Here is a 10,056-nt window from a genome sequence, read left to right as displayed (position 1 = left end):
CTTTCCAACTGAGACACTCGTACTGTCTCAGTGAGTTCAACTAGCGTATTGTGAACCCCCATTTTGAGGAGGAGGTCTGTCGAGGTCGAGTCTGGGAGCCCTAGGGCTCTCTTAACGCTCTTCCTAATGATCGCATTATTACCACAATCCAAGTATTCGTCATCGGCGAACCGATGACGCTCCGATTAGTTATCCTACAATGACGGTGACACTGGTGGCGAACCAACATACGGCCTTACACAAGGACCTCAGTCATATGAACAACGGGGAAGAGGAAAGCGTATTAGTTAAATGCCGCTTCTTCAAGCGATACGACTTAACCATTATTAATGCCTACCGTACTCCTAAAGGAGGGGCTTATCGCGAAACATGGACGAGCTTGCTGATAGAGCATGGCAAGAAGGACTTGCTATGGGTAGGCGACTTCAACAGCTACCATGAGGCGTGGGGCTACAATCATAGTACGCCAAATGTAAGGCAGCTCCTACGAAATGCAAGTGATGCCCACCTATCGCTTCTGAATGACATAGAAACTCCCACTCGTATAGGAAATTCAGTGGAGAGAGACACAAACCCAGACCTGACCTGGGGCTGGACAGCTAAGGAAGTGGAGTGTAAAAATACCAGGGAAACGTTGGATAGTGATCACAGCATCATAGAAATAATCATTCCCGTACCACAGAAGCAATGCACGACTAAAAGAAATCGCACTACAGCCACAAATATCACAGACTGGGATGCTTTCAGGAGTCTTCTCCAAGGAGCGCGTTCTGATAACCCTGAAGAATGGGCGAAAACACTACGCACCGTACACAAGGCACAACCAAGACAGTACAAAGAACTGAAGACCACCCGCAAATAGACAGACACCTACTTAATCTATGGGACAATAGGCACAAGCTACTTAGAAAATTGCGAAAGACAATCACTTAAAAAGCCGTATAGATAGCATCACCAAGGAGGCGCAAGAATACGCCGACAAACTCGCAACTGACAACTGGATGCAGATATGCGAGCAAGCCGGAAACAACATGTACACAAGCCGAGCCTGGTCGCTTTTTCGGGTGCTTCTTGGGCAACCCAGGAGAAAGAACCACCTGGAGGCAATCCAACTGAGGGAGGTGATCGGAGCGCACGATCTCGCAGAACAAATAGCCAACATTTCTTCCCTTCGGCCACCTTACAGAAAGATCAGCGACAGCTACCATCCACACAAGATTGCGGCGAGGTACCTGCAGACCAGCCATTACATTTGGGGAGCTTAAATCAGCCATCAATGCAAGCAAAAGATACACGGCACGTGGACTGGACGGCATCACAAACAAGGTGCTACGCAATATGCCAGATACACAACTGAAGCAGCTCCTGGCTATCATAAACCAAGCTTGGGAAAGCGGTGACATACCGAAGACCTGGAAAATGGCGACTGTGATCCCAATACCATAGCCCAATAAGACCCCAAGCGCCATTGGCCACCTGCGCCCCGTTTCTTTAACATCATGTGCGGGAAAGACTATGGAACTCGGAAGCACATGTGCACACAGGATGCGATGCTTCCCATACAAGAAATATACAGAGCACAGAGCAGCAGCCAACTCAGAGGCGTAGTGGGGTTGGATATCAAAGGAGCATTTGATAACGTTACCCACCAAGCGGTACACGAAGGACTGCAAACCATGCAACCAGGTCAAAAGCTTTACAACTACGTAAAAGGGTTTCTTACAAACCGCACAGTTACCGTGAAGGTAAACGAAGAAGAGTCCGAAAAAAGGTACCTCGGAAGAGGTGTACTCCAAGGGTCGATTCTTTCACCCACACTATTCTCGCTAGCATTAAGCAAGCTGCCAACTTTCTTGAGGCGTGTAGAAGACCTTGACTATACAATTTATGCGGTCGATATTGCGCTGTGGGCCAGCAGAGGATCTCCAGCTGAAATTCAAGAGATACTGCAAACAGGTATTAATGTCACGGCGTTATACCTTCAAAAAAGGGGCCTCGCCCTGTGCAGTGCCAAGTGCGAGCACATAGTGGTAACCAACCAAAGAGAACCGCAGGCAGAAGAGGAACGAAATCTAATAACACTACAAGTGAACCAAGATATTGTCCTGAGAAAAACGCATATTAAGGTCCTGGGCTTTTGTCTGCAGGACAATGGTAAGGCGGACGTTTGGGTGCGGCAAACAATTCGGCAGCCCCATGAAGTCAAGAGGCTACTTACAAGAACAACACAAAGGGTGAGAGGTATCAAAGAGCACCAACTCAGAAGACTCACCATGGCCCTGGCTATATCTCGTATAATGTACCAATATCCACACTTACAAGTCACCAAAACACAAAAAGGCAAGCTTGAAACCATGCTCAGGCAAATAACGAGAGTTATTCTATGCACCCCTGCATATTCGCCATCCAACCGAGTCGATGAGACGGCAATGCTGCCTAAACTGGATGAGCTGAAACAACTCCACCAAGAGGCACAATTTAGTAGCCTGAAGGTATCTTGACAGGGACGGGCGTTTATGCGTGATCTGGGCAACGATGTCCCACAATGCCCAGACAGGGAACAACAATATCCCCCGTGGGACACGCTAGACCGTATTACCGTCGACCCAATACCTCGAAATAAGGGGGCAGACACACAACCAGAAAGACGACAAAGTCGAGCACTACACCTCAAGGACGACACCGAAGACTGGATCATATACATGGACGCCTCTCCAAATAATCAAGGCTTCTGCACAGGGGTGGCAGCCGACTCTACACCTGTATTATGGGGCCTACACTGCAATATTACGTCACAACATCAAGCGGAACTTACAGCTGTCGTGGAAGCCGCGACCATGACAAATCCACACGAATGAAATCTGCTCATTCGAACAGATAGCCAGGCTGCATGCAGGGCACTCGCAACCAGAAACTTTTCCGCGGCGCTACACTCAGCATTAACAACGCACCTCAACGCACACCCTAACATTAGAGTGCAGATTCAGTGGATTCCGAGTCACACAGGGATCAGAGGGAACGAAGTGGCAGATGCCACATCCCGCGCAAATCTCCCGGGCCCTCCTCTGTGGTGGCCGGACCCACTGAGTCTGAATGAGCAATATGCCTTCGCGCGGGGGGAAAGGCGCGAAAAACTCGACCATTTACTAAACAACTCCATAAAGTATCCACAAGCGGACACACACATGAATCGAAGAGAGGCGGTACTATGGAGGCGTGCACAAACGCGCTCTCTCTTGTTCCCACATTTCCAACACTACATACAAGGTTTGCCTGGTAAACCTGCTTGCATGGCATGTGGCGTCTTCCCGGATAACGCTCCCATTCTGTGGAATTGTGCAGGGAGCCGTCTCGCATTCAGGCTAGCCTTGCCAAACTCACACCCACCCGTAGACCTACGACACTTGAGGAGTGGCTGGCGGACTCCTCCTCCGACTACGTACGTGCCATGATCGAGCTCATCACGACGCTCGGCTTGGCAGACAACTAGAACAAAGCGGGCGAACACGCACCGGGGTTCTTGAATAAAGTTTATTCTCTCTCTCTCTCTCGGGCCTCGACAGAGCTGAGCTGACAAAAGGGAACGCTTGCTGCCGCAGTATTACGTGAATGCAGAGGGCATAACCGGTCACACTCGCTCTCGCTCTCGGAAGTCTGTGTTATCCGCGCGTTCGTTATCGGCGCATGCTCTCGCCTGCGTTCTAACTGCGCCTCGTTAAGCCAAATCAAAACCCGCCGAACGTTTGAATGCGCTCACTTCGCCACGAGCACCGTCAGCACTGGCTGGTGGGCGCAACGGCCAACCAAGATAGCAACACTGTGCAAACGAAGAGAGCAGCGCAGCTATAAATACGTTCCCTTCTTATCAATAAAGCATTCTTCTTGTAGCCACGACCGTGTGCATTACGCCCGATACATGGTGTCAGAAGTGGGATCGCTCACGGGACCATGACCGACTTGCGCCCGCCTGAGCCACTGCGAGTGGGCGACAACGCTGCAGCGTCCTGGCAGACATTCAAGCAACGCATCGAGCTGTACCTGATAGCAACTGAGCCCACGAAGCCACGCAGTAAGGAGCAGAAAGCTGCAATTTTTTTGCATGTTGCGGGTCAAGAAGCAATTGACGTGTTTAATACTCTGAACCTATCACCAGAGGAAGCTAAAGACTACGACGTTTTGGTTAAAGCATTTGAAAACTACTGCTTGCCTAAGTGTAATGAAACTTATGAGCGATATGTGTTTCGCTCGTGTCGTCAGGCACATGGTGAGCCATTCGAACAGTTCTTTCGGGATCTGCAACTAAAAGCAAGAACGTGCAACTTCGGAGATTTACGAAATTCCATGCTGCGGGATCAAATTGTCTATGGCATTTGCAGCTCTTCCCTGCGAGAAAAGCTTCTTCGAAAGAAAGACCTAACCCTAGCCACAGCGGTGGAATGCTGCAAAGCTGAGGAACTTGCCGAATCGCAAAATAGGGCGTGGACGGAGGAAAACAAGATTGAACCTGTATTACGAACGCAAGCTAAACACGGACGCCAAAAATGCCGGTATTGCAACTTCTCGCATGCGCCAAGGAAGTGTCCGGCGTACGGCAAAACATGCAACAAGTGCACGAAGCCTAATCACTTTGCCGCCTGCTGTACGGGCAAGCGAGCAGCCGTTGATGACGTGGTCGAAGGAGCGGAGAGTGATAATGACTTCGACGTTCTGGAGATCAGGACGACGGAAAGCAAGCGTGGTCCCGAAAGTCGCGACTGGATTGTAACAACGAGCATTGAAGGAACTGACGTGCAGCTTAAGGTCGACACGGGAGCACAGGCTAACTTGTTGCCGCGTTCGCTGTTCAAAAGGCTCGGAACTAGACAGCAGCCGTACCCCACGAGGAGCATCCTGCGCCATTACGGGGGCGGCGAAATACCGCACAGTGGAAAAGTTCGCCTCGCCGTGCAGTTAGACAAACGGCGTGTGCTGCTTGCGTTCTTCATAGTAAAGAAGAAGCAAGCTATTCTGGGCCTCGGGGCAAGTGAGCAACTTGGTCTGGTCAACAGAGTGAACTCGGTGGGCAGCAGCGAGATATACGGAAGCCTAAAGCAGGCATTCCCAAGGCTATTCACGGGCATAGGCAGGACGCGGCGCGAGTACAAAATGGTGCTCCGGAAGGACGCTGTCCCTGTGGTTCAGCCAACCCGGCGTGTGCCTTACGCCCTCAAGAAGCCGCTTAAGAAAGAACTTGACCGGATGAATGCTGCGAACATCATCGAGAAGGTGGAAGAACCGTCAGACTGGGTAAGTTCCTTGGTTATCGTGAGGAAGAAAAATGGAGACTTAAGAGTATGCATGGACCCGCGGGCAATTAATAGGGCGGTGAAGAGAGAGCACTTTCAGTTGGCATGCCGGGAAGAAATCGAAGGTGATCTAGCGCATGCAAAGTATTTCAGCAGACTCGATGCAAACAGTGGGTTCCATCAAATTCCCCTCGACAAAAAAACATCAGAAATCTGCACATTCAGTTCACCGTTTGGTCGGTATCGGTATCTCAGACTGCCATTCGGTATTACATCTGCACACGAAGTTTTCCAGCGTACAATGAGTCAGATATTCGACGACCTCCCGGGAACACCGGTGTACATTGACGATGTGCTAGTGTGGGGTTCTACGCGAAAGGAGCACGATGAACGCCTGTACAAAGCGCTGGAAAGGGCACAGGCAGAGGGCCTAACTTTGAATGCAGAAAAGTGCATTTTTGGACGTACTGAAATCAGCTTCTTGGGTGATAAAATTAGTTCCAAAGGTATTGAGCCAAATCCCGACCTGATAAAGTGCCTTTTAAACCACCCTCCGCCAACGACCAAGAAAGATGTTCAACGCTTGCTTGGCACCGTGAACTATTTCGGGAAATACTTGCCACTGTTGTCAGCCCACACTGAGGCCCTGCGCAGTTTGATTAGAAACGACACACTTTTCGAGTGGACGCATGTTCACGAGCGTGAGTGGGTGCTGCTCAAAAAGATGCTGACGGAAGCACCCGTCCTGGCTATCTTTAATCCCGAGCTTTCCACGAAACTGTCGACGGATGCGTCAGCATTTGCACTCGGAGCAGTGCTTTTCCAACAACATGGAAAAGACTGGCGCCCGGTAGGCTACGCATCGCGAGCACTCACAGAAACTGAGCGAAGGTACGCCCAAATAGAAAAAGAGGCCCTGGGCATAACATTCGGCTGTGAAAAGTTTAATGATTATGTTATTGGAAGACATGTCGTTATCGAAACCGACCACAACCCATTATTGGCTATTTCAAAGAAAGAAATAGGCGACATGCCACCCCGTCTGCAACGACTATTTCTTCGACTGCTGAAGTACGACTTTGAGTTGCAGTATGTTCCAGGCAGCAAATTGGTTGTTGCCGACACCCTGTCACGAATCCCATCGCAGAAACAACCAGAAAAAGGCTCAATGGACGTTGAAGTTCATGCCGTGGGCGTTTTGACTGCCGTTGTTGGACCAGCCACCCTAACTCGTCTGCAGGCAGCAACGGCCAGTGATGCAACGGCGCAAGACGTCATTTCCAGCCTGCAGTCGTCAATACCTGTAGAAGGTGAGCTAAAGTCCTTCGCACAAGAACTTTCTGTAGTCAACGGAGTTCTCCTCAAGGGAACTAAAGTAGTCGTACCTGCAAGCATGCGAACAGAGATGCTGCGACGAGTGCACCAAGGGCATCTCGGCTTAGGAAAATGCAAATCGAGGGCTCGCAAGTTGATGTATTGGCCAGGAATGTCAACAGATATTGCCCACTTCATTGACAGGTGTGACGTTTGCAAGAAGTTTGCGTATCGACAGCCTGACGAGCCCCTGTGCCAACGCACCGTTCCAGACATGCCATGGGTGAGGGTTGGTACAGATCTTTTTCAACACGCCGGAAAGCATTATTTAGTTGTCTATGACGCCTACTCTAATTTTCCAGAAGTCGAGCATCTCAAGGATACCTCTGCAACGACTGTCATCCATAAACTACGTCAGATCTTTGCAAGGCATGGATTACCACTAGAAGTTTGCAGTGATGGCGGCCCGCAGTTCACGTCAAAAGAGTTTGAAGATGTTGCGGCTCGTTATGACTTTGTGCATACGATTTCCAGTCCCTATTTTCCCAGGTCCAATGGACTCGCCGAGAAGGGCGTACAAGTGGTCAAGCGGCTTCTTGGCAAGACTGAGAGCAAGAAAGAGGACTTCTATTTGGGCCTTCTCAATTACAGGGTGTGTCCTCTCGAGGATGGCCGATCCCCATCGGAACTGCTAATGGGACGAAGTCTCAGAACGCTACTTCCAGATTTTTCAGCGTCATCATCAGGTCCCGTCCAAAAACATGTCCAAGCAAGGACCACAGGAAGAACACTAGCTCCACTACAGAAGGGAGACGTCGTCCGCATCCTCGGAAATGGTAGATGGGAAATCAAGGCGCAAGTCCAAGATCTCGTGGCCCCAAGGTCGTACACCGTTCTGACAGAGGATGGCCGGGTTTTCCGTCGAAATAGACAGCACCTTCGCAAAACATCAGAAGCGTTCCATCGAGCCATCCATTACCAGGCGGACGACTGCGACGACACCCCTGACTCATCTTCGAGCGCAGCCTCGCAGCAGCCGCCTGAACCTTCGCAGGCCGCACCGGATCGACCACCAGCAGGCACATCCGGCCCACCTAACATCCCAGATTTACTAAGGCGATCTACCAGACCGCGAAGACCACCAGATCGCCTGGCCTACAGGCACGGATTCCGGCAGACTGAAACAACCTAGGAGTGTTGACTGCTACTCTTCGATGTTGAGTGCTTTCTGTGTTTTCAGTGTTTCCATTCTTCGAAGAAAGGAGGATGCAACGGCCAACCAAGATAGCAACACTGTGCAAACGAAGAGAGCAGCGCAGCTATAAATACGTTCCCTTCTTATCAATAAAGCATTCTTCTTGTAGCCACGACCGTGTGCATTACGCCCGATACAGTGGGGAGGGCCAGCGCACCAGCATTAACCAGTGGACTACCGGACTAGGCGGCCCAGCCACGAGTTCTACCAATATCCTGCAAAAAAAAAAATGTTTTCAATCAAATCAATCGCTACGAGCAGTTCGTAACTTGGAAGACCGCTCAGTGGCGCCCGATCGGACATAATTGCTTTCGCATTCGCAACTCATCAGAAGTGCTCAGGTGTCTTCTGATTTTTTTTGCGGTCTCGTAGACGCCACTAAGGATTTTTGCCCCTATGACGCGCCGAACTCGCAACCTATTCCTCAACTGATGGTTTAGTTGAGGCCGTCTCCTCAGGTAAATAATCACTTTAGCGAGCTTTAGTGGGAGAAATACCTACGCCCGGCTGTGTTTTGACGCAACAATTTGCGTCAGTAGCATGTTTCATTTCGCACTCATTAGTACAACAATTGCACTATTTCCGAGGGTCCAATAGAAGATCGTCTTTAAATTCGCACATGTGAGTACGTCGACAGCGCGCGAATTGACATCAAGGCACGAGTATAGTCCGCAGTAACGCGGACGGGCACCAAGCACAGCGCAGTTACGGTACGCCCGATAATATTCTAGGCTGCATAACGTAGCGTCCGTTGCTGTCATCCTTGCCGATGGCACTCGGCGTGATTCGGTGAGGCTGCCACGGGAACAAAAAGCGTCCTACGCCACGCCGGAGCCACTCCACCAGAGTGCATCGTGCGTTTGTTGGGGTGGCCGGAGTCATGTTAGCCTAGATTTCGTGTGCATTGAAGCGCGCCCGCTTCTGGGAGCGTTCTAGAGTGGGATAATTAACGCCATCATTTCGCCGTGTCAAATGACTTATACTACAAAAAAAAAACTGTCGTTCGTTTCTGTCTCACTACCAGCTCAACGCGCTACAAAATCCATGAAAACATCCAAAAGGAACAAAAGAGAAAGAAGAGTTGAAGTACAAACATCAAATAAATTTCATATGCTTAGTTGCTTTTTTTAACTACGCAGTCTACGGTAAGTGTGCTCGCCTAAAAAGCGAATGTGCGACCATGAGTTGTCTACTTTTATGCGAAGCATATTACGAGAGCTCAACCCAGCTCCTCAGGCGCGGCGGTGTCGCCTTCAATACCACGTGACACCGTGACGTCACGACAGAGGAGAAACGGGGCTCCAACTCACGCCGTCGCTCGCGGCGTCGCGGCGGTATATAAGCAGCTGCGCTTGCCTCTGCTAGACACTCACGAGGTGAGATGCTTCCTGGAGACAGAGCTGCTCGTTGGAATGAGAAGCGAAGGTTGCGGCGTGCTACAGAGACTGATTTTCTAGGTGGCTTTGGCTCAACTCTTGCAAGATGGGCTAGGTAGGAATCGAACCAGGGTCTCCGGAGTGTGAGACGGAGACGCTACCACTGAGCCACGAGTACGATGCTTCAAAGCGGTACAAAAGCGCCTCTAGTGAATGCGGTGTTCCCTTAGAAACGAGCTGTTTCTAAGGCTCAGGCGTGCGTCGCTTGCTCAGGCGCACATTTCGTTGCCGCGCCGAACGCTGCGTTGCTCGACGCTCACCGCGTCCAATGCGGGGCGCGTAGTCGCTGCGCCGTAGCCCATTGTCTTACACCCCTTGGCGGGTCGACGGGAACGCTGTCGCGTTCCACTCTTGAAGGCGAAGCAGAGTAACGCATGAGTTGTTTCTTCGTCTAGCCAAACCAAATATAGCCAAGCAACAGCAGTTCACCAGGCTAAACAGTGGTTCAACAACTAAAATAAAGGCTAGTAAGCTTCGCATCCTGGGCTTAACCTTAGCTAAGCCACAGCCATTTTTTACCACTCATGACGCCGTGCAACATAAATGTTTTCATTTCGAACTTTTTCTGAGAAATAAACGGAAGCAGCGTTTAATTGCTTGGTTAAAGCAAACAGAACGTGGGGTAATTTGTTTAGGCAACAATTGCTTATTAAAGAGCACCCCGTCGGGTGCATTATTTCATTTTCCCGTAGCATACATTCACTCTTGGCTGAGGCGTTGGTCAGCCTCTTCGTCATAGACAGCGCTTTTTTCTCCTAAAGGAAGA

The 10,056-nt window shown here is 50.3% G+C and overlaps 1 protein-coding gene across 1 annotated transcript; it reads left to right on the top strand.

The window, feature by feature from the left end:
• Positions 1-4,341: 4,341 nt before the first annotated feature.
• On the top strand, positions 4,342-7,791 carry LOC126543639 (uncharacterized). Its single transcript, XM_072284708.1, has 3 exons — positions 4,342-5,286; positions 6,376-6,595; positions 7,127-7,791. Exons 1-3 carry the CDS (start codon positions 4,342-4,344, stop codon positions 7,789-7,791), a joined length of 1,830 nt encoding a protein of 609 aa, XP_072140809.1.
• Positions 7,792-10,056: the final 2,265 nt, after the last annotated feature.

The sequence above is a fragment of the Dermacentor andersoni genome, chromosome 10 (assembly GCF_023375885.2).
Source record: "Dermacentor andersoni chromosome 10, qqDerAnde1_hic_scaffold, whole genome shotgun sequence".
Taxonomy (NCBI): domain Eukaryota; kingdom Metazoa; phylum Arthropoda; class Arachnida; order Ixodida; family Ixodidae; genus Dermacentor; species Dermacentor andersoni.
Note: the sequence above shows the minus strand (reverse complement) of the source record. Positions and strands in the feature narration are given on the sequence as shown.

Bases quoted from the DNA above. Each gene is read 5' to 3' on its own strand.
- LOC126543639 (XM_072284708.1), top strand. From the start codon at position 4,342: ATGCTGCGGGATCAAATTGTCTATGGCATTTGCAGCTCTTCCCTGCGA. The intron at 5,287-6,375 runs GTAAGTTCCTTG...TTTGAGTTGCAG, and splicing joins TGGAAGAACCGTCAGACTGG to TATGTTCCAGGCAGCAAATT. The intron at 6,596-7,126 runs GTGAGCTAAAGT...TTGTGCATACGA, and splicing joins GTCGTCAATACCTGTAGAAG to TTTCCAGTCCCTATTTTCCC.